At 57.1% G+C, this 23,388-nt stretch overlaps 1 protein-coding gene and 1 long non-coding RNA gene across 2 annotated transcripts; one reads left to right on the top strand and one right to left on the bottom strand.

Moving 5' to 3' along the window:
* Nucleotides 1-4,812: 4,812 nt before the first annotated feature.
* Nucleotides 4,813-8,281, bottom strand: LOC128845585 (uncharacterized). The gene is made up of 2 exons (XR_008446682.1): nucleotides 7,927-8,281; nucleotides 4,813-7,404 (listed from the first exon to the last, which is right to left on the bottom strand). It is a non-coding gene; the product is annotated as an uncharacterized LOC128845585 (long non-coding RNA).
* Nucleotides 8,282-9,392: 1,111 nt separating this feature from the next.
* CHPF (chondroitin polymerizing factor) lies at nucleotides 9,393-23,005 on the top strand. Its single transcript, XM_054044241.1, has 4 exons — nucleotides 9,393-9,665; nucleotides 14,098-14,662; nucleotides 16,267-16,449; nucleotides 20,649-23,005. The coding sequence occupies exons 1-4, from the start codon at nucleotides 9,406-9,408 to the stop codon at nucleotides 21,909-21,911; spliced, it is 2,271 nt and encodes a 756-aa protein (XP_053900216.1). The 5' UTR covers nucleotides 9,393-9,405; the 3' UTR covers nucleotides 21,912-23,005.
* The last annotated feature ends 383 nt before the right edge of the window (nucleotides 23,006-23,388 follow it).

Below are 23,388 nucleotides of genomic sequence, written 5' to 3'. Positions count from 1 at the left end.
CACTCTTGCTGCACAGGCTTTTCAGGGCCGCCCAGCCAGAGCCCCCCGTCTTTGCCTCCCTGATAGAGGCGTATCCTCCAGACCAGGAGTCGCTCCATGAGAACGGCCACAGCATCTCACAGGGAGCTCATGTTCAGATGGTTGTCCACTATGGCCCCTTTATTCTGGTCAGAGTCGTTGCTTTCCAGGAGACGGCCCCTGTTCTCCGTTCCTAGAGTACGACTTCGCATTGGGCTGTACTAAACGCATTTTGTGTGGATGAGCCCAGCTTAACAAGCAATCCAGAGCTCTCTATCGGGAGGGCCTTTCTCACTGTTATTTACCATTCCACAAGTCTTACCTCATTGCAAACCTTATCAGGAGTGTGTGTGTGCAGAGTGATCTTATATTTACTTCCTAATCACTGATAACAATATTTAAATGTGGGGTCTAGAGCCAATCCCTGTAGCACCCCCCTAGACACCCCTCTTGGGTGAGGATTCCCCAGTGAGTACTCCCTGAGATCTGTCAGTTCTTCATCTGTGTAATGTGTGCTCTATTGCGGAGCCCAGTGCAGGGCTGACCACATCATGCCGGGGCGGGGGGGGGGGTGTTCTGGGCTAAGCTGACATTTGAGCTGTGCTGTTTTAATAAACCAGGCCCCTGAAGAGGGGGTCTTTGATCTGAACACGAGTCTGGGAGCAGTTTTTGAGAACCCCAGGAAGGAGAAACTGAGGCAGCAGCCAGAGGCACTGGAACAATTTGTACAGTGAGGGTGCTGAAAACCATTGAATCAAACTGTAAACCTTATACATGATGGAAACTGCTTCAAGCCTGGGGGTGCAGCAGCCCCCCCAGCACTCCTAGTTCCAGCCTCTATGGCAGCAGCAGTGTCTGGAGCAAGGAAGGGGGAAGGGAAGTGGAGTGGAGGGAACATCTGGATAACTTGAGGCTACGCTGATTTGATATAGCTTGTCCTGGAATGGTTATGTCTTGGCCGTTAGGAGAATCCTGTCCTATAATCCTCCCTGTAGCCAAGGAGCTCAGGCCACGGTCTCTGGATCAGGTCAGCTCGGGGCCTAAATGGCCCATCCCACGCATCAGTGCTGTGACATTTCAAACACGTTCATTTAGGAGACCTCAGAGATCTGCCTGACAAATACTGACCCACCTGGGCTGCTACCTGGGCCTGGCTCCCCATTCTCAGTTACCATCAGCTCCCCTGCGCCCCAGCACTCCCTTGCCTGGTACCCAGAGTCCCTTGTGTCACGGAGTATTGGGGGACTCAGGGCCCTGCACCCCCGGCTTCCTGCGATTCACCATGACTCTCAGCCAGCCAGTAAAGCAGAAGGTTTATTTGGATGACAGGAATACAGTCCAAGACAGGTCTTGCAGGCACAGACAACAGGGCCCCCCTCAGTTAGGTCCAGCTTGGGGTCCCAGGGCATCCCAGCCCACCCCCCTTTGGGGGGGTCAGAGCAATCTCTGCCTCCCAGCCATCTCTCCAGCCCGCTTCCAGCACTCTGCCTTCAGCGACCCCTCCCACAGCCTTTGTTCAGTTTCCCGGGCCAAGGTGTCACCTGGCCCCCAACCCCTTCCTGGGTTCTCATGCTACACGCCCAGGTATTCGCCCTCGGGCAGACTCAGACTCCCATCCCCCAATGCAGACTATCCTAGCCACACTCCCCTGTCAGCATTCACACACCACAGTAAGAACAGGCCCAGTTCGTCACACCTTGGATCATAGAATCATAGAATATCAGGGTTGGAAGGGACCTCAGGAGGTATCTAGTCCAACCCCCTGCTCAAAGCAGGACCAATCCCAGCTAAATCATCCCTTTTCCTGTTACCTGGAATCACCTGGAGCCCTGGCCCAGCCTCAGTGCTCCACTTCCCTGCGCCAGGCTCTAGCACCAGATTCTCTGCTTTTGGCTCTGGGGAGGGGACCCCCCGTGCATGTTTCCTTGACCCACCCTTGAGGGCCCCCAAGCCTGGTGGGGACTGCAGACCGAGCCTGGCCAATCAAAACAGGGTTCGCTTTAGGTTTTTGGGGGAATTTCATGCACCACTGAGATAAAACTCTCTCACATCAACAGCTCCCACCAGCAGCTGGGCCCTGTCATGAATATAGAGGGAAGGGTAGCAACTGCCTTACCTGTAAGGGGTTAAGTAGTTCAAATAACCTAGTTGGCACCTGACCAGAAGGACCAATGAGGAAAGAAGATACTTTCAAATGGGGGGGGGGGGGAGGATTTGTTTGTTGCTCTCTTTTGTGTTTCCTCTCCGGATGGAGGGAGAAGCCAAACAGGTATATCATCTCCTGAAAATATACCTGGAATAATCCATCTAAAACCACAGAAATTGTGAGTAGGCAAGGAAATGCATTAGGTTACCTTTTGTTTTGGCTTGTGAATTTTCCTATGCTACAGAGGCAGTTTTATTCCTGTTTTTGTAACTGTGAAGCTGAGCCCAGGGGGGAATCCTCTGTGTTTTAAATCTTTTTATAGCTCACATGTGCCACCTGAGGCACGTTGCACATCTGCTAAGAAGAAGTTCCTGAAGAGTGTACGACTCTAACCAGGCGTCCATTTCAGCTGGACTCGCTGAGCAGAACTCACAGGGTGAAGCCAGAGCGCTCAAGCCAGAGGCTCACACTGGGAGGCATTGAAGCCACCCTTAAGGCAGAGAGGGACCCCTGGGGGGTCTGGCATTACTGGAGGTGTGCCTCCAAGAGACTGTTTAAAAGCTGGGGCAGAGCACGGAGGCTGTGGATCTGGGACAACACCCAGAATGAGATTAGCCTTTTTTTGCAACAGCATCGGGTTTTGACTCGTATTCAATCTGTGATCCACTGTGACCTGCAGATCCTTTTCTGCAGTACTGCTGCCCAGCCAGTTAGTCCCCGCTTCGTAGTTGTGCATCTGACTTTTTCCTTCTAAGAGCAGTACTTTGCACTTGTCTTTATTGCACTTCATCTTGATAATGTCAGACCAATTCTCCAATTTGTTAGTCATTTTGAATTCTGATCCTGTTTTCCAAAGTGCTTGCAACCCCTCCCAGCGTGGTGTTGTCTGCAAATTTTATAAGCATACTCTCCACTCCATCCTACAAGTTGTTAATGAAGATATTAAATAATACCAGACACAAGATAGACCCCTATTGGACCCCATTTTGGGTCCTCCCAGTTTGACAGCAAACAGTTTTATAGATTCATAGATTTTTTTTTTTTGTAATGTGCACCCACATTATTGTAATTTCATCTAGACCACATTTCCCTAGTTTGCTTATGGGACTGTGGGCATGTCTACACTTGCCATTTAAAGCAGAACAAGTCCCTTTTTTGTGCAAAAACTGTGGGAGCGTCTACACTTGCCAATGACTTTTTGGGCGTACAGCTCTTTTGTGGTGATGTGCAAGTGAAGACACATTCTTCCTGTTTACAGAGCGTTTAGCCTCTGCAGGGTCTCCCACAGTGCCTGGGTGACCACTCTGGCCAGCAGCTCTGAGGCCAGGTAAACAGATGTCCACCCCTCCCCTGTAATGCCCCGGGAACTTTGAAACTCCCCTTCCTGTTTTCTTGGTAAGTGCTCACGTATCATCTGGCCAGGTGACAACGGCTGCTCCGCGGAGCAAACGATCCCCTGCTTGGAGCAATGCTGAGCTCCTGGGGCTGATCAGTGTTTGGGGAGAGGGGGCTGTGTAGGGACCAGGATGCCCTGTGATCACCCCCTTCTTCCCACAAGACCCATCATCAAACTGGAGCGAGCTGCACTGTGGGACAGCTGCCCTAGAGTGGTGCTCTCATCCCCAATGGAAGTGCTGCAAGTGTAAACACTCTCTGACACCTGAGGAATTAAGTGAGTACACAAACCAGCGCTTCACTTTCACCGGTTCACTATCACTGGTGAAACTGACAGCGCAAAACCTCTGCAAATGTAGACATAGCCTGTATCAAAAGCCTTCCTAAAGTCTAAATATATCACAGCAACTGTTCCCGCCTGCCCTCCACTAGGCTGATTACCTCGTCAAAGAAGGAAATTAGATTAGTTTGACAAATCGACAGAACCTGGCTCCTCCCTACCGGTGATCAACCGAGCTGGCCACTAGATTGATCCGGACTCTGGACTGGCAATTATAACATCGAATGGTGGGACAGTGTGTGTGTGTGTGTGACTGAATGCATGTGCTAATTGTTGTATCTCCAATAAACGCAGCGTATTGCCTTTTCCCTTGAAAAAGATCCCACGTGCTTCTTATAAGCATCACAATGTAATCCCATGCTCAGGGTGACCCTGAAGCTCCAACTGCCAGAACCTGGGAGGGGAAGATGGGTTAGATCAAAATTGCCCTGTTCTGTACACTCCCCCTGAAGCTCTGGTGCTGACCGGAGACTGGAGATTGGGCTAGATGGACGACTGGTCTGATCCAATATGGCCGTTCTTATGACAGAAGTTGTCTTGTGCTGACCTAACTTGGCATGTGTCTACACTCCGATTTGTCTCTGGCTTGTGTAAGTGTCCATTACGACGGCACAGTAAAATGACACCTCCAAATAGCACAAAGCCATGGTTGGTGCAGTGCGATTTAGACACTGAATGACCTGTGTCGACCCACAACACCCCAGTCCCTGTGACAGTGACTGCTCTGCTCACAATTTTAAACTCCACCGGGTTAGGGAAATTGTTAAAAATCAGTTCAAAAGTTATGGGATGGCGAAAGTTGCATGTTGGGAACTTGACCCCTAGTAACCAGGATCCCTGGGCAAATTGTTACTGTCCCCCAAAACACTCCCAAAAGACACCATGCCGGACAGGGGCACGTGGCACACTGGGATACCTTCCCATGACGCACCATGCTTTATATTGATGCAAGCACACCTGGTGAGTACATTCAGCCAAGTATGCATGTGCCTGAGCCATATACAAATGACAGCAGCTGTACAATGACATAACTTGTGTCAGCTGTAGTTTGTAGCAGAGAGGTGACCCGTGTTAGCAGAACCGTGGGACACTCTCCAGAGACTCCTCAAATCCATCTGTCTCCTTGTCTCTCCAACTGAGAACCCAGCTCCTAACACAGATACCTGGATTCTCGTCCCTTTGTTCTCCAGCTTCCGCCAGGCTGCGTTCACATGCTCAGCCTGTTTTAATGCTGACGGGTCGGAAAGCCAAAGTTCAGTCCTTGGGGCACCCATAGTCTCTTCTGGGCCTTCCATTCATAGGAACTGATTCCACTCAGTTCCTGAGGGTGCATTTGCACCCAGTTCAGACAGGCTGCCTGTCCTCGTTCCCTGCACACTCCGTACAATGTAAGCAGGTAAACTGATACACTCAACTAAAAATGTGACCCAAAACGCCCACGTTCATCACAGCTCCCCACAGTCTGAAAGCCTGGCTGAGTGCCAGGCAGCTGCTGTCCTCACGAGCGGTCCCCAGTTCCCCTCACAAGCTGCTACAGCAGGTAGGCTCAAGGGAGTGGATAGGATCAAATCACTTCTTGTGGACATCACAGCTTTTCTTGGAAGTCCTGTGACAGAGCAGGAGTTGGACTCTTTTCTCAGATCCGCAGACAGCTCAGAAAGGCCCTAGCTCGACAGATCAGCCAGACCTCCCCACAGCGAGCCCATGGGGATGTCTTCACATTTCTGTCAATATTGCTTCTGTTTGGTGATGCTCATGTGTAAAGGAGCAGGGAGTGTTTAAGTACTGGCCCCGGCCCAGCGCTGAGAGGGAAGCAGTTCTGATCCCCAGTAAGAATGCCCTTGGACGGAGATTAGTGCAGGAGATTGTGGTTGTTAAATGTCCTTGGATTTGCTTTTACCTGGTTTGAGCAGGGATGTTTCCAGTCTGAGCTCCTGAGTGGGGGAGCAGTTCCCATCTGCAGCCGTCATCTGCTGCCACTCACAGCCAGCTACAAACCATAGGGAGAGACAATCAGCTGTATCCAGATTGCAGAGGAAGGAAGCCAAACGACCCTGACCTGGAGAAACCTGTGATTAAACCAGCTCAGACGTTTTATCTCTTCTTACCGTTAAACCACAATGAAATTTGCTTTCAGAGCTGGGATGCGACTTATCCATCTGCTGAGCTTCTAGCTCCTAGACAGACTGAGCAGGGCTCCCGCCCTCTCATTCAGAGCCCTCCCCCAACTCTGGATCTTCTCCGTTCAGCTATTCCACTGCACTGCTATTGCCCAGGCGATCGCGGTCTCTGCGCCATCATTGGGATGTTGTTAAGCAGAAACACAAACCGTCTGTCCGTCCATCTATCCTGCAGCCTCCTATGCTGCACCCACGGTGGCACAAACTGTCCGTCTCCTATTTTAGGCAGCGTCACCTTGCTGCTCAGCCAGTGGAAACAGACTAAATTCTACCAGGGGAATGAGCCTTTGAGAAGCCTAAATAGTCGTCATGGCTTTGAGGCTGATGAGCAGAGCTGATGGGATGGTGGTGTTGCTGCAAGCAGGACTTAGCTAACCGAGCTTTGCAGCTGTTGTTGTTTGCAGTGTTGTTGTAGCCAGGATATGAGAGAGACCAGGTGGGTCAGGGAATATCTTTTATTGGACCAAGTGAGAGACACCAGCTTTGGCGCTTCCACCTTGTATCTAGCAGTGACAGTCTGAGTTAGTTTCCCAGACCTGAAGAAGAGCTCTGTGTAAGCTCGAAAGCTTCTCTCTCTCCCCAACAGCGCTTGGTCCAATGAAAGATATCACATCTCCCGCCTCCTCTCCTGCTGGCATTGGGTAGCTCTACCAGTGGCTTTTCCTGAGCCTTTGGCAGTGAGCAGTGTAGGGAGTGATCAGTCTCGGATAGCAATGGTCAGACCCAGTGGAGCTGCACTGCTCTGTAGTGCCCTGGCATTTCCTTTCCAGTTACTGGTACCTCCTTGCTGTGTTCTACCAGGCCCAGTAGGCAACTGAACCTGCAGTTCCTTTACGCTCTTCTCTACAGATCTGCACTGGCTGCCTTCAGCGCGAGTAGTTTTGCTTTTGGACTGAATCACTCGGGGTTGGATTTTGCATGACACCAGCTCGAACAGCTGGTGACTCTTTGGCAAACCTCCTCCGGCTTGTGTTGAGCATTTGTTCACGAATGTCATGTAATGGTGCAGCCTTTGTGTTAACACATTACTCAAACCTGGCATTGCATCACACCAGCAAGCCCTCAGGGCAGCTACTTCCCCAGTGGCTTCCAGCCAAGCAGAGGCTGGTAGATCAGGTCACAGCCTGATATGAGCGATCATGCAGCAAGAACGAGATGGGCTTCTTATACAAAACTAACTCCTCCATCTTCTTCCGGTTCTCTTCTCTCCCCCTCGCAAGCTCCTGCTCTTGTTCTCCACCATGCCTTCCATCTACCTGCTAGCCAGGGCCTTTCTTCACAACACGTAGAATCATACGGTTAGACCAGGGGTGGCCAACCTAAGCCTGAGAAGGAGCCAGAATTTACCAATGTACATTGCCAAAGAGCCACAGTAACACGTCAGCAGCCCCCATCAGCTCCCCCCACGCCCTGGCTCCCAGCACCTCCTGTCCACTGGCTGCCCCACCGATCAGCACCTCCCCTCCCTCCCAATCAGCTGTTTCCTGGCATGCAGGAGGCGGGGGGGGGGAGGGAGCGAGGGCATGGCAGGCTCAGGGGAGGGGGCAGGAAGGAGTGGAGTGGGGGCAGGGCCTGCGGCAGAGCCAGGGGTTGAGCAGTGAGCGCCCCCCGCACCTGTAGCTCCAGCCCTGGAGTCGGTGCCTATATAAGGAGCCACATATTAACTTCTGAAGAGCTGCATGTGGCTCCGGAGCCAGAGGTTGGCCACCCCTGGGTTAGAGGGACTACAAGGGTCAAACTCCTTTATAGATATATTTCCCTAACCAACCTTAAGCTAACTTGAATTCTTTAATTTTATACTTATCCTACAGTTTCCCCTTCTGTGAAATAGGGACAATGAGACTGACCTTCTCTGGGGAGCGGTGAAGACTGATTCACTCCTGACTGGGAAGCTCTTTGGGAGCGAGATGGGACGTGCCAGAGAAGGGGCAAGGCTGAGGGTGGTGCAAGGTGTGGAGGGCTTTCTGGGGGCACTGCAATGTCTCACTGTGAGCTCTGTGCCGCGTTCCCAAGCAGCGGGACCTTGTTCCTGCTCCATGCAAGGAGAGTGACTGCACGCTCACTAGGGTCATCGGGAACAGTCTTTGGACTCCAGTGACACCTCCCCAGGCAGGCAGCCTGAGCCCCGCCGCTCTTCATCTTCGCCCTTCTCCCCACCTGCGGGCCTGCCCTGCCCGGGCTCCCACAGAGCCGCTTGTTTCCAGGGCTGCGAGATGAACAAGGAGTCTGGCTGGGCCTCATACAGAGATCGCTAACCCAAGGGGCAGCAAAGCCCCAAGCGGCCCATTCCCAGTGGTGCCTCTGCCCCCCAGCCAACCCCCCGCTGGCCCATCCAGCCCCCCCAGGCCCACCCCCACTCTGCCCCGAGCAGCCCATGCCTGGCTCGCCCCTCTGCCCCCCAGCCAACCCCCTCCCCCCATGGGCCCATCCAGCCCCCCCAGGCCCACCCCCCACTCTGCCCCGAGCAGCCCATGCCTGGCTCGCCCCTCTGCCCCCCAGCCAACCCCCTCCCCCCATGGGCCCATCCAGCCCCCCCAGGCCTAACCCCCGCTCTGCCCCGAGCAGCCCATGCCTGGCTCCCCCCTCTGCCCCCCAGCCAACCCCCTCCCCCCATGGGCCCATCCAGCCCCCCCAGGCCTAACCCCCGCTCTGCCCCGAGCAGCCCATGCCTGGCTCGCCCCTCTGCCCCCCAGCCAACCCCCTCCCCCCATGGGCCCATCCAGCCCCCCCAGGCCCACCCCCCACTCTGCCCCGAGCAGCCCATGCCTGGCTCGCCCCTCTGCCCCCCAGCCAACCCCCTCCCCCCATGGGCCCATCCAGCCCCCCCAGGCCTAACCCCCGCTCTGCCCCGAGCAGCCCATGCCTGGCTCCCCCCTCTGCCCCCCAGCCAACCCCCTCCCCCCATGGGCCCATCCAGACCCACCCCCCTCTCTGCCCCCGAGGGAGGGGCCGGGAGGAGCCTGCGCGTTGCGGGACCCCCCAGGCAGCGCAGCGCAGCGCAGCGAGGCCCCGCCCCTCCGGCGGAAGCGCGGGCCGGGCGGGGATTGGCGGGCGGGCGGGCGCTGGGCGGGGATTGGCGGGGGGGGCGGTGACGCGGCGCCGGGCGGGGATTGGCGGGCGGGCGGGCGCTGGGCGGGGATTGGCGGGCGGGCGGTGATGCCGCGCCGGGCGGGGATTGGCGGGCGCGCGCCGGGCGGGGATTGGCGGGGGGGGCGGTGACGCGGCGCCGGGCGGGGATTGGCGGACGCGCGCTGGGCGGGGATTGGCGGGCGGGCGGTGACGCGGCGCTGCTGGCGCGGGGCGCGCGCGGACACGTCGCACCCGCCATGCGCCTCTCGCTGCTGCTGCCGCTGCTGCGGCCCGCGGCGCCCGTGGCCCTCGGCGTGTCGCTGGGGCTGACGCTCAGTCTGCTCAGCGCCGGCTGGGGTCAGGCGCCCTGCGGGCCGCGCGCCGCGCGCCGCCCCGCCTCCCCGCCGCGCGCCGGCCCCGCCCCCGCCCGCCAACCGCCGCCCGCCGCCGCCTGGGAGCCGCGCGTGCTGCCCGCCCGGCCCGCCGCGCCCGCGCGCGCCGCCAGCAAGGCCGTCAGGTGCGGGGGGGCTGTGGGGAGATGGGGGGCTGTGGGTTGGGGAGTGGGGGGGCAGGGGACATGGGGGGGCTGTGGGGTGAGTTGTTGGGGGGCTGTGGGGTGAGGGGCTGAGGAAAGATGGGGGGGCTGTGGGTTGGGGGTGGGAGAGATGTAGGGTGGGGCCAGGGGGCATGGGGGGGCTGTGGGTTGGGGGTGGGAGAGATGTAGGGTGGGGCCAGGGGGCATGGGGGGGCTGTGGGTTGGGGGTTGGGGGAGATGTAGGGTGGGGGGGGTTGGGGGTTGGGGGAGATGTAGGGTGGGGGGGGCTGTGGGTTGGGGGTTGGGGGAGATGTAGGGTGGGGGGGCTGTGGGTTGAGTTGTTGGGGGGATGTGGGGTGAGGGGCCATGGGAAGATGGGGGGCAGTGGATTGAGTTGTTGGGGGGGCTGTGGGTTGAGGGGATCTGTGGGGGATGTGGGTTGAGGGGCTGAGGAAAGATGGAGGGCTGTGGGTTGGGGGGTGGGGGGGGCAGGGGACATGGGGCTGTGGGTTGAGTTGGGTTGGGGGGTGGGGGGGGCAGGGGACATGGGGCTGTGGGTTGAGTTGGGTTGGGGGGTGGGGGGGACATGGGGCTGTGGGTTGAGTTGGGTTGGGGGGTGGGGGGGGCAGGGGACATGGGGCTGTGGGGTGAGTTGTGTTGGGGTGTGTGGGTTGAGGAGATCTGTGGATTGGGGGGCTGTGTGAAGATGGAGGTTGTGGGTGGGGGGATGGAGGTTGAGAGGCCATGGGAAGATGGGGGGCAGTGGATTGAGTTGTTGGGGGGGCTGTGGGTTGAGGGGATCTGTGGGGGATGTGGGTTGAGGGGCTGAGGAAAGATGGAGGGCTGTGGGTTGGGGGGTGGGGGGGCAGGGGACATGGGGCTGTGGGTTGAGTTGGGTTGGGGGGTGGGGGGGGCAGGGGACATGGGGCTGTGGGTTGAGTTGTGTTGGGGTGTGTGGGTTGAGGAGATCTGTGGATTGGGGGGCTGTGTGAAGATGGAGGTTGTGGGTGGGGGGATGGAGGTTGAGAGGCCATGGGAAGATGGGGGGGCTGTGGGTTGGGAGGTGGGTTGTGGGAAGACGGGGGGGAGCTGGGTTTATGAAGTCACAAGTGAGGGGGGCCAGCTCCGCTCACCATCCGTGTCATGGATGGAGCCTCCCCTGCCAGGCGTCCTGCAGCCCCCATGCACCCAGTGCCCCCAGGGCTGTCCTCCCGCCCCCCCCACCCCTCCCCGTATACGAGTCAGGCTCTGGGGCGCTGGCACCTTCGCTTACCATCCAATGGCACTTGCTGCGCCCGGCGCTGGGGTGCTCCGTGCCCAGGCTGGGCCAGCCCAAACCCCATGGGGCAGAGGGCACAGCAGGGGATGCTGAGGCGAATTGGTACAGGTGCCTGATGAGTCTGGCTCCCCGGTGCGGTAGGGTGGGGAGCGGGTGTGCCAAGCACCCTGAGGCTGCCTTCCTTGAACGGAACAGCCACTGCAAGGAGACAGAGCTCACCAGGAGTGATGAGGGGGGTGGTGGTGAGTGACGGGTCTGCCCCCTGGAAAGTAATTGGCAGCAGCCTGGCCCTGGCCCTGCTGTTCTCCAGCCCATTTCATACCAGCTCCACAGCCAGACACCCAGCAGCTTTCGTCCCGTGTCCCACGGCCCATCATAGTACAGGGATTGGGGTAATGGGGAGTGACCTTAAATGGGGGGCCTGGGGCAGGCGGAAGCTCAGAACTGCTGCACTGGGCAAGGTCTGTTACAGAACCATGGTACAGCTGCCTCGGATGTGAAGCGCAAGGGTGATGCTGTGGGTCTGGGGGAGAAGTGCCTAGGTGGTGGCATGTAGCTTGTCCCTAGGGCAGTGGCTGCTGTGGTGGTTCATACTGGTGCAGCTTGCATGCTGGCTTGGAGCAGTCAGTGGGGACACCATGGGCAAATATGGGGCTCCGACTCGATGCAGAAGGGGCCCTGAAGGGGTTGGGCTTCAGCTGTGGCTCAGCAGGGTGAGTGCTGCCGGCTGGCTGGATGTGCTGCCTCCATCTGCTCAGTGAGACTGACTGGTTCAGCGGTTTATTGGCCCTTCCAGGAGAGCGCAGGTCTCCGCTCCTGCCGCGCAGGAAGTCTTTCTGCAGAAATAGTTTCCTTTGGGAGCAACCTGGCTGTGCACAGCCGCTGCTGGCCGAGCTGGCAGTACCCCTGTTCCCAGTGCTGCTCCTCTGCGTTCTCAGACTGTTCTTGCCCCAGGGCCTTGCCTTATCACATGTTTCCTGGCCTGGCGCCTGCCCCGTTGTTGACTTGTTCTCTCTATTAGGAAGCTTTTTCTCTTATCTAATGTCAACTTGCCCTGTGGTGGTTTGAGGTCATTCCACCTAGGGCTGCAATATCCCAAGCTAAACAGGGTTGGCCTGGTCAGTATTTGGATGGGAGGCCTTTATGGACATCCAGGTGCTACAGAGAACAGGGTGAGTGACTGCAGGAGCTGGTCCCTGGGCTCAGCGCTTGGCAGTGCTGGGGCCCCGGCAGGGTGCAGCACAGAGCGCCCAGGGAACGGGCCAGAGAACGAGCCCTCTTGTCCCCTGGAGGAGGCGAGAGGGCGGGAAGTGGAGGGGCTGAATGAGGCCACTGTGCGGGAGGCAGCAGCATGGGGTGATTTCCTGTCTCTTGGCTGCACTGCATTGATTAAAACCCGCAGCTCTGGCTGGGGCTGCTGTGAGTGGGGTTGGGCCCCCCAGCACCCAGCACTGAGACCAGCTCTCTCTCACCCTTTTCACAGGCTTCAGGCGCCTTTCGTGCTGGCGCTGCCTTTCACAGCCTCCCACGTTTGGGCTCTGGGTCCAGTGCCCTGGGCTCAGGAGCTGAAATCCTCCCGCTTGGAGAACAGCAGAGGCCCTGTGATTGGGTGGGTGCTTGGGGAGAGCAGAGCCCAGCTGCCCCCCTCCATGGGCAGGAAAAAGCTGTCAGTGACTCACGCTGCAGGAGTGGGTCTCTGGTCTCTCCCCCAGTGCTGGTGCTACGTGGGCAGCGGGATGCCGGAGCTCGTCTCTTTTGAGCTGTAGGACTGTGACTTGACACAGCTCACTCTGTGTGAGGGATCGGTCTCCTAGCAAGGGGGAGCTGCAGCAAAGCAGGTGTCTGGATGGTGGGGGGCGGGAAATGCATGGGGCAGGGGTAGCAGAATGGGGGCTCTGGGACCTTACTGTGCTCAGATCCTTTCCATGGGCAAAAAGCTGCCCTGGAGCTGGGATTCCTGCCTGAAACGTGGGCTTAGTGGTGAGGAGGTGCCATTGCTGCTGGGCTGTGGAGAGCCCCTCCTCTCCCTGCACCTCATCAGGGGTCTGCCAATATCTTCCCACCAAGCAGACCGGGTCCCATCCCCAGCTGCCCTTAGTCCTTAGTTCATGGGGGTTCTGCTGGGGTTCCCCATAACCTGGGATGTCCCCTCACTTACCTCTGCCCCAGCTATTCACCCTCGCAATTCTCTTGGTGCCATGACATTCTCTGCGGGGAGGGAATCTCCATGCTTGGAGTTGAAGCTGAGACCTGGTGAGGGCACGTATTGGGTATCTGTGCTGGGGCAGTCTCTGTGCTGGGCTGGTGGGAGGGACCTTTGGCTGCCCCTGTGTCAGTGTGGGAGTCCTGGGGGTCTCAGACACACGAGGGGCCCCTGCAGGCGTGGCTGGGGGATTAGCGGGTGTGGCCCAATGTGCAGAGCACTGGACTGGGATGCAGGAGCTCTGGGTTCTCTTCCTGGCTCTGCTACTGGCCTGCTGGGTGCTCTAGGGCCAGTCACTGCCCATCCCTACGATGGGGTTGGTGACGCTGACGTCCTTGTGAACCGCTTTGAGAGCTGTGCAGGAAACGTGCCGGACAGGAGCAGGGCTAGCCAGGGCGGCGCTCTCTGCAAACGGGAGAAGGTGACGAAGGGCAGCCGAGGTCACAGCGGCATTGGGGACTGTGGGAGGGGTTCTGCACCAGGGCGGGGCTGTGAGAACAGGGTAGCTCGCTGGTGATGTGAGGGGATGCCATGGGGGGAGGGGGCTTGTGGCTCCGGCTGGGGACTTGCTGTGTATCCTGCCCCCACCCAGCCCCTGTCTCCCACTCCCCAGCCCTTGCCCTGAATCTATCCTGCCCCCTGCCCTGGAAGGACCCCTGCTGGGCAGAGATGGGGATAGCTGGTCATCACCTACCCCTCTGCCCCGCACCCCTGCATCTCTGCAAGCTTCCTCACAGCAGTGCCCTGCCTGAATCCAGCCCTACTCAGTGGCTCAGACGCAGCTCATCTGTGGTTTGGGGAGAAGCCCAGAAATCCAGAGCTGTGCCTGGGTGCCGTGACTCGCATGGTCAGCGGGATCAGCCCTGCGGGGCTCGGGCAGGTTCCCTGGGCTAGGGAAAAGGCTCCCTGACATGCACTCTCTGCCCTTCCAGGACGCGGTACATCAGTACGGAGCTGGGCATCCGGCAGCGGCTCTTTGTGGGCGTGCTCACCTCCAAGAACACGCTGAACACGCTGGCTGTGGCCGTGAACCGCACACTGGGGCATCGGCTGGAGCGGCTGGTGTACTTCACGGGCACGCGGGGCCGCAAGGTGCCGCACGGCATGACAGTGGTGACGCATGGCGACGAGCGGCCCATATGGAACATGTACCAGACCATCAAGTACATGCTGGACCACTACGTGGGCGACTTCGACTGGTTCTACCTGGTGCAGGACGACACCTACACGGAGGCCCATCGCGTCAGCCGCCTGGTCGCCCACCTCAGCATCGACACCCTCCTCTACCTGGGCCGGCCTGAGGAGTTCATTGGTGGTGACACCGAGGGGCGCTACTGCTACGGTGGCTTCGGCTACCTGCTCTCCCGCAGTCTGCTGCTGCGCCTGCAGCCCCACCTGGAGAACTGCCGCAACGACATCCTGAGCGCCCGGCCCGACGAGTGGCTGGGGCGCTGCATCATCGACTACACGGCAATCAACTGCGTGGAGGAGCACGAGGTCAGAGCGCCCCCCTCGCCCCCACCCTGGCCCCCTCCTCCCAATCAACCCTTACCCCTTCATTGATTCCCTGCCTCCATCAACCCCTGGCCCCTCGCCTCCACACTGACCCCCCTGACCCAATCAACCTCCACCCCCACCCTGGCCCCCTGCCCCCATCAACTTCCACCATGGCCCCCTCCTCCCCATCAACCCTCACCCCTTCATTCATTCCCTGCCTCCTTCAACCCCTGGCCCCTCAACCCCACACTGACCCCGCTGACCCCATCAACCCCTGCCCCCTCACCCCCACGCTGCCCCCCCGACCCAATCAACCTCCACCCCCACCCTGGTCCCCTGCCCCCATCAACCTCCACCATGGCCCCCTCCTCCCCATCAACCCTCACCCCTTCATTCATTCCCTGCCTCCTTCAACCCCTGGCCCCTCAACCCCACACTGACCCCCCTGCCCCCTCAACCCCATATTGACCCCCCTGCCCCCTCACCCCCACACTGCCCCCCCCCACCCAATCGACCTCCACCCCCACCCTGGCCCCTTGCCCCAATCAACCTCCACCCCCCACATTGGCCCCCTCTGCCCCATCAACCCTCACCCTCTCATTGATCCCCTGGCCCCTTTGCCCCCACACTGACCTCTCTGCCCTGTGCCGCCTGGAACTGGGGTACCCCTGAGCCCGCCTGACCCACCAGCCTGGGTTCCCTTTACACTATACTGCTGTGCAGCCTGCCAAGCCCTCCCCCAGGCTTCAGCCTGCACTTTACCAGCACACACACAGGTAGGGACACCCCCGCGGCAGGAACACACACACGCCAAAATCAGCTCTGTGTGGGAAGGCTCAGCTAAGGAACTGCCCAGTACTCAAGTGAACACCCCCCTCTAGAGGGTAAACCCAAAAATATACCCGCTTGCTCTGCACGGAGATCTGTACAGCGTAAGCTCATGAAATTCGCCCCCTTCCTCAACATGGAGAGGAATATACACAGCTTTATGCCCCAAGTATGATTTCCCCACACTGGTTTTAGACAAAACAAAACCAAGTTGATTAACTACAATAGATAGATTTTAAGTGATTATAAGGGATAGCAAATGGATCAAAGCAGATTACCTAGCAAATAAAACAAAAACACAAACTAAGCTTAATATACTAAAGAAATTGGATATGAGTAGCAAATTCTCACCCAAAGGGTATGTCTGCACTTGCAGAGTTTTTGCGTTGTCAGTTTCACTGGTGATAGGGAACCAGTGAAAGTAAAGCGCTGGTTTGTGTACTCACTTAATTCCTCAGGCATCAGTGTTTACATTAGCAGCACTTCCATCGCCCTTCCCTGCTATCTGGCTGCCCCGCCACATCTACAAGCAAAGGGAAAGGGAGTTTCAAACTTCCTGGGGCTTACAGGGGGAGGGGCGGACGTCCCTTTACCTGGCATTAGAGCAGTGGAGTTGCTGGCCAGAATGGTCACTTTTGGAACTGTGGGATATCCTCTGGAGACCAAAAAGTGTTTACACAGGTAGAACCCCATCTCAGGGCCTGCAGTACCAGTACTTGGAGCTGGGATTAGGGTGTGATTTGGGGCAAGCATGACCCCCTCTCTCTCCGGTTCAGGGCCTGCGGTACCAGTACTTTGAGCTGGGGAAGAACACGGACCCGGAGCGGGAGAGCGACCCCCGTTTCCAGAGCGCGTTCACTGCCCATCCCGTGCTGGACGCTGTCCAGATGTACAGGTTGCACAAGCACTTTGCTCAGGTGGAGCTGGAGAGGACCTACCAGGAGATCCAGCAGCTCCAGGTGAGGCCTGGCACCGGGGGAGGGTGAGTGTAGAGGGGACGGGCCCAGAGCTCTGAGTCAGATGGGCAGGGAACAGCCTGGCTATGGCTTGCGTCACCTTGCCCCAGGGAGGCGTCTCATTCAATCTCAATCTGCTTTACCTGCCTTAACGAGGCAGCCAGAGCACAGAATCCCCATGGCCTGTGCCCTGGCGCAGGGGCCAGGCATCTTCCTTCACCCTCTGTGCTGGTGATCAACCCTGGCAGAGACGACTCTGCAAGGAGAATGGGCCTCCCCGGGTGGCAGAGCATGCTCTCTGCGGGCAGTTACTCTGGTGGATCTGGGCTGGCCTGATCTCTGAGCTCAGCCTGGCACTATTGCCCAGCTCAAGTGCACCAACTGCTGGCTGCCTTCCTCCTGCAGGGTTTCATCCGTTTGTTTCTTTTAAAGGCAGAAAGGATCCCTTTGATGGAGGTTATGCTCTGACCTCTGCATAACACAGGCCGAGAATGTCCTCGAAACAGTCCCTGGCTGAACTAGAGCAGATCTTCTAGAAATGTCTAGTCTTGATTTAAAAACTTCCGGTGCTAGGGAATTTTCCATGACCCTTGGTAAAGAGTTCCAGTGGGTAATTACTGTCACTTTAAAATGTGCACCTTATTTCTAGGCTGAATTTGTCTAGCTTCAGCTTCCAGCCATTGGATCATGTTAGACCTTTCTCTGCTAGATAGAAGAACCTTCTACTATCAGATTTCTGTTCCCCGTGTAGGTACTTGTAGACATGATCAAGACACCCTTAACCTTCTTTTTGTTAAGCTCCTTGAGTCTGTCACTATAAGGTAGGTCTTCCAATCTGTTAATCATTCTTGTGGCTCTTCTCTAAACCCTCTCCAATTTATAAACACCCTTGAATTGTGAACAGCAGAATAGGACACAGGATTCCAGCAGCCGTTGCACCAGTGCCGAATACAGAGGTAATATAATACCCCTTCTCCTACTTGATATTCTAAGGATGGCATTAGCCCCTTTGGCCACAGCATTTCACTGGGAGCTCATGTTCAGCTGGTTATCCACCACGACCCGCTGCTTCCCCAGATACAATTCCCCATTCTGTAAGTATGGCTACATTCTTTGTTCTTAGATGTATGTCTTTGCATTTGGCCGTACTAAAAACGCATTGTTTGCTTGCGCCCAGCTTACCAAGAAATCCAGGTCATTCTGTATTGATGATTTGTCTCTCTTCTTTATTTATTTTTCCCCCAGTCTCTTGTCATCTGCAAACTTTTTCAGTGATTTTGTTTTTTCAGAGCCATTGATAAACATGCTAAATAGCATAGGGCCATAAACTGTTCCCTGCAGGACCCCATTAGAAACACGCCGGCTCAATGATGATTTCCCATTTACAATTACATTTTGAGACCTAGTAGCCAGTCTTTAATCCATTTAACATGTGGCCATGTTGATTTTTTTTGTATTTTTCTAGTTTATTAATTGAGTTGTCACGCGGTGCCAAATCAAACCCCTTACAGAACCGTGTAGATGTAATATATTTACTAACCGTTATCAACCAAGCTTGTAATCTCATAAAAAAAAATGGTTATTCTGACGACCTATTTTCCATAAACCCATGTTGATTGGCATTAATTACATTACCTTCTTTTAATTCTTTATTAATGGAGTCCCGTTTCAACTATCCCATTATTTTGCCTAGGGCTGAGGTCAGAGAGATAGGCCTATAATTCCTCAGGTCATCCCGTTTACCCTGTTTGAATATTAACACAATAGCTTTCTGCCAGTCCTCCGAAAATTCCCCAGGGTTCCATGACTCGTTAAAAATCAACATTAATGGTCTGGAGACTTTCTGTGCTAGCTCTTCTAAAACTCTTGAAGGCAGGTTATCCAGACCTGCTGATTTAAAAATGTCTGAATGTAATAGTTGCTGTTTAACATCTCCAGAGTTATTCTTGGAATGGAAAGTATTTGATCATCATGTGACATGACGACATCATCTGGCTTTTTTCCACCTCCAGAACAGAAATATTTATTGAACACTTCAGCTTTTTCGCATTATCATTGACAGTTCTACCATTTGCATCTAGTCATGGACCAATTCCATGGTTAGGGTTCCTTTGGCTCTTGATATACTTTAAACCCCCTCCTTTTTATTGTCTGTAACTCTGCTGGGCGGGTGCCACCTGCGCTGAGCCGGCTGGGACGGAGCCGCAAGTCGCTCTGGTAACAGGAATCCCGACCGGGTGTCTATCTGTACCGAAGCCAGAGCTGTTGGCCCTGGCCTCGGGAGATAATGCCCTGACCTTCCCGGTGCCTGTGAATCCCCACGGCCATGCAGAGGCCCCTCTGAGTGTCCCTGTTGTTAGTGTTTGACGTGTAACAAATCCTGGAGCACCGAGTAAGTACCTGGGGACTGAGAAAAGCCAACATGGCACCAGCCTGCGAGTGTGTGTGGCTGAATCACAGGTTTCGATGATAAAGGTAACTGTGTTACCATGATATACCGAGATGCTGTAAGGCATGTTTTAGCCCCACATGGTGTTTTTGATTAAACAAAAAAACTAAGCACTCCACAGAATCAATGCAGCCTGTCTGAAATGGATTAAAAACTGGTGAACAGATCTCCAGAAGTCATTCTAAATGGGAAATTGTCATCCGCTGGGGGTCTGTCTATTGGGGTCCTGCAGGGCTCTGTTCCTGGCCCAGTGCTATTCAATATCTTTTATCAGTGAAGTGGAATTCAAATAAAATCACTGCTGGTAAAATCTGCAAATGACACAAATTGGTTGAGTTGTAAATAAGGATGGGGACAGGTCTGTGACACAGCCTGGCCTGGATCATGAACAACGTATGTTTTAACACCACCAAATGCGAGGTCATACACCTAGGAAAAAAGACTGTAGGTCACACTTACGAGATGGGGACTGTATCCTGGACACATTGAACAGGATTTAGGGGTCACGGTAGGTAACCAATTGAACGTGAGTGCCCAGTGCAGTGCTGTAGCTAAATGGGCGAACGTGATCCCTAGCTGTATAAGCAGGGGAATGCCAGGTGGAAGCAAGGAGGTGGTATTCCCTCTGTGTATGGCGTTAGACAGCAGGACTGCATACTGTGTCCAGTTCTGGTGTCAACCCTTCAAACAGAGCATTGGAAAAACGGGGTCTTGGAAAAGAGCTACAGAAGGGATTTGAGATCTGAAAAGCTGCCTGACAGTGAGAAACTAAGGCAGCTCAATCTATTCAGTTCATCCAAGAGAAGGCTATGAAGTGCCTTGGGCACACGCACTGTACAAGTACTGACACAGGTAGATTTCTCCTGACCGAGGTCTCTAATCCAGCAGACAAGGCAGAGCGAGACCCAGTGGCTGGAGCTGAAGTGAGACCTGTTCAGAGTAGAAATGAGGCACAGATGTTTAACGGGGCGGGGAATTAACCACTGGCACAGGTCACCTAGGGACCAGACTGAGTTCTAAAGGTCCTGCCCCAGCTCAGCCAGGAGTGGGAGGCTGGATGTAGGAGTTGCTGGGGAGGATCTCAGACTGGGAGAGGGGGTTGGACCCTTCTGGCCTGTCTGTGAATTTGTAAACATTATATGATGGTAGCGCCCACAGGCCCCGCTCAGGATCGGGCCCCGTCGTGCCGGGTGGGCATGGTCAGAGCCAGTCCCTGCCCTGAAGGGCTCAGCCTGAAGACCCAGCCAAGTGGGGGAGGTGGGAGCTGGGCCCGGGACGGCCGAGGGGGGGAGGCGGGAGGTGGGAGCCAGGCCTGGGACGGCCGATGAGCTGGGGGGAGGCGGGAGCCGGGCCCCGGGACGGCCGATGAGCTGGGGGGATTGGCCAACCAGCCGGGGTCACTGTAGGGTTTGTGTAACTTTGGGGAGAGCCGGCTGAGGAATAGTCGCAGCTCCTTATCGGAAGGGTTGGTGCTGCCATCTAGTGGGGGAATGTGTCCTTGCATAGCTAACAGACTGCGTCCCCGTCCCCTGGAGTGACAAGGTGGGGGAGGTCATACCTTTTATTGGACCAACTTCGTCTGGCGAGAGAGACGCTTTCGAGCCACACAGAACTCCCCTAGAAACTCTGGGATTTGGTAGGAAACTGGGGGTGACTGTGTGCCTGGGAGGAGCTAGGCCAAGCCGTGGAGGGTTGGTGTGGGGGACTGGAGGGTGTCTTGTTCCTGCTTCAACTCCCCTCCCTCCTCGTGCAGCTGGAGATCCAGAACACCAGCAGCCTGTCTGCGGACGGAGACCACGGCGCCATATGGCCTGTGGGCATCACACCCCCGTTCCAGCCCAAGACGCGCTTCGAGGTGCTGCGCTGGGACTACTTCACGGAGGAGCAGTTGTACTCGTGCGTGGATGGTTCCCCCAAGTGCGAGCTGCACGGCGTGGACATGGCTGACGTGGCCGACGTGGTAGCCATGGCCATGGAGGAGCTGAACCGCAAGTACCAGCCTGTGCTGCACATCCGCAAGCAGCAGTTGGTGAACGGGTACCGGCGCTTCGACCCCACACGGGGCATGGAGTACACGCTGGACCTGCAGGTGGAGGTGGTGACGCAGAAGGGGCACAGCCGCTCGGTCGTCAAGCGCGTGCACCTGGTACGGCCCCTCAGCGAGGTGGAGATCATCCCCATGCCCTACGTGACTGAGGCCAGCCGCATCAACGTCATCCTGCCGCTGACGGCGCATGACCGGGACCACGCTAGCCACTTCCTGGAGGTGTACGCGGCGGCCGCCTTCGAGAGCAGCGAGAACGCCGTGCTCACCTTTCTCTTCATCTACGACCCCTTCGAGGCCCAGCAGGTGGCACAGAACGACATCTTCGCCCCGGTCAAGGCCAGGATCACAGAGTACGAGCGCAAGTACGCCGAGCTGAAGATCCCCTGGATCAGCGTCAAGACAGACGCGCCTTCCCAGATCAAGGTCATGGACATAATCTCCAAGAAGCACCCCGTGGACACGCTTTTCTTCGTGGCCAGCGTGGACACCGAGGTTACCACTGACTTCCTGAACCGTTGCCGCATGAACACCATCAACAGCTGGCAGGTCTTCTTCCCCATCCACTTCCAGGGCTACAACCCGGCCATCGCCTACCACAACCAGGCGCAGCCCGCCACCCTGGATCTGATGCGGGACGCTGGGCGCTTTGACCGAGACATCTTCCACGAGGCCTGCTTCTACAACGCCGACTACATGGCTGCGCGCACCCGCATGGCGGGCGACGTGCAAGAGAACGAAGACATCTTGGAGACCCTGGACATCTACGACATGTTCATCAAGTACTCCAGCCTGCACGTCTTCCGGGCCATGGAGCCCGCCCTGCTGCAGCGCTACCGGCAGCACGTCTGCAACCCCCGCCTCAGCGAGGAGATCTACCACCGCTGCATGCAGAGCAACCTGGAGGGGCTGGGCTCCCGCTCTCAGCTGGCCATGGTGCTCTTCGAGCAGGAACAGGGCAACAGCACCTGAGCTGCAGGAGGGGCTGGCTCGGCCAGCCTCCCCACGGCCTGCCCCACCTGCTCTGCTGGCTCTGGTTGTTCTCCCCCTCCCACGTGGTGCAGCAGAATGCCTCCCTGCAGACAATGGGCTGGATGGGGGCGGGGGAGTGTGGGGGATGGGCTCAGACCATCAGCTCTAGACTAGTGCTGGCACTGGCTGGGCTGGTGCTGATAGGGGACCTGTGATCTCCTGGGGCTGGGGAGACTCACCTGGGAGCTGGTTAGAGGATGGGGCTGGGAGCCAGGCCGCCTGGGTTCTGATCCCAGCTCTGCTCTGGACCCTGTCTGGTCTCAGTGTCTCCCTCTCCCCTCTTTTCATGGGGCAGTGATACTGAGCAGCCCCTGGGAGGGGGGTTCATGGGGGCTGGCACTTGCACTTGTCCTGACTCTGGGCTGGGCAGGGCCCCATGAAATGCCCTGGAAGGCAGAGAGTGACTGGTGGAGGAGGCTGGAGACTGCAGTGGGGCTGGGGTCTCTCCCTGTCTTCTCCACACAGCGCGTCGGCCATGTTGGGGCTGCCACCTCCTGGAGCAGCATGGACCCTCTGCTCCTGTGTGCACAGGATGCCTGGCCCTGCCCCGCAGTGTGCAGCTTTGCCGGGCTTTGCGTGCTGGTGAGTGTGGGGCGTTGATGTGTGTAGAGTGACTTGTGGGGACAGGGCTGGCCATGCGACTCTATCCCGCAGCAAGGTGCAGCACCCCGTCTCTTGCCCTCTGCCCCATGGACTCCGCTGGCTCCGGTGGGCTGAGGCTCCCTTCCCCCTCCTGCGGCTGGCAGGGTGGGGGGCTCCGGCCCTGGAGCACGTGGCTTTAAAGAGTAATTGCCTGGCTTTGCCCCCCAGGTGCTGGCCACTTGGGGTTGGAGGCTCTGAGAGCCCCGTTTGGTACATTGTCACTCAGCCCCGCACCCACAGCGTCCCTGGGGTGCTGCAGGGCAGGAGGGATTAGAGCTGCAGGCCATAATGGGCCTGATCCAGGGCTCTGTGTCCCAGGGAGTTCAGGGTGCCGTCTCCTGTCCTGAACGCGCAGCGTGGGCTCTGGGCAGCTGGAACCTGCTGCTGGAGACCGGGGGTGGGGTGGGGGGAGGGGGAGGGTTTCTCTGGTACGGATGGAGCAATAAGGCATTAATGTCAGTACGGTGCAGCTCTGGCAATAACCCACTGGCCAAAGCACTCCAGGCTTTGGGGGGAGGGGGAAGCCTACAGGGCTCGGGCCCCAGGACGTGTGGGTGCAGGGGAGACCGGGGGTCCCTCTATTCATTGACTGTGTGCTTCTCCCCATGGGAATCATGACCCAGGCCGGTTTGGCCTCAGCAGTATTTTAACAGGACGGGAAGAGGCTGTAGCCCTTGGACGAGAGCTTCCCATGGGAGGTTTGAGCTGACTCTGCCGCTGACCCAGCCGGCCTGACGCAGCTGCCCCTGCTGGTGCTGTCACCCTTGGGGCTCTC

Source organism: Malaclemys terrapin, chromosome 11 (genome assembly GCF_027887155.1).
Source record: "Malaclemys terrapin pileata isolate rMalTer1 chromosome 11, rMalTer1.hap1, whole genome shotgun sequence".
Lineage (NCBI taxonomy): Eukaryota > Metazoa > Chordata > Testudines > Emydidae > Malaclemys > Malaclemys terrapin.
Note: the sequence above shows the minus strand (reverse complement) of the source record. Positions and strands in the feature narration are given on the sequence as shown.

What these genes read in the sequence shown, in the direction of transcription:
- CHPF (XM_054044241.1), top strand. Translation starts at nt 9,406, where the DNA reads ATGCGCCTCTCGCTGCTGCTGCCGCTGCTGCGGCCCGCGGCGCCCGTG. An exon ending in GCCGCCAGCAAGGCCGTCAG is followed by an intron (nt 9,666 to 14,097) that starts GTGCGGGGGGGC and finishes CTGCCCTTCCAG; the next exon opens with GACGCGGTACATCAGTACGG. An exon ending in AGGAGATCCAGCAGCTCCAG is followed by an intron (nt 16,450 to 20,648) that starts GTGAGGCCTGGC and finishes CTCCTCGTGCAG; the next exon opens with CTGGAGATCCAGAACACCAG.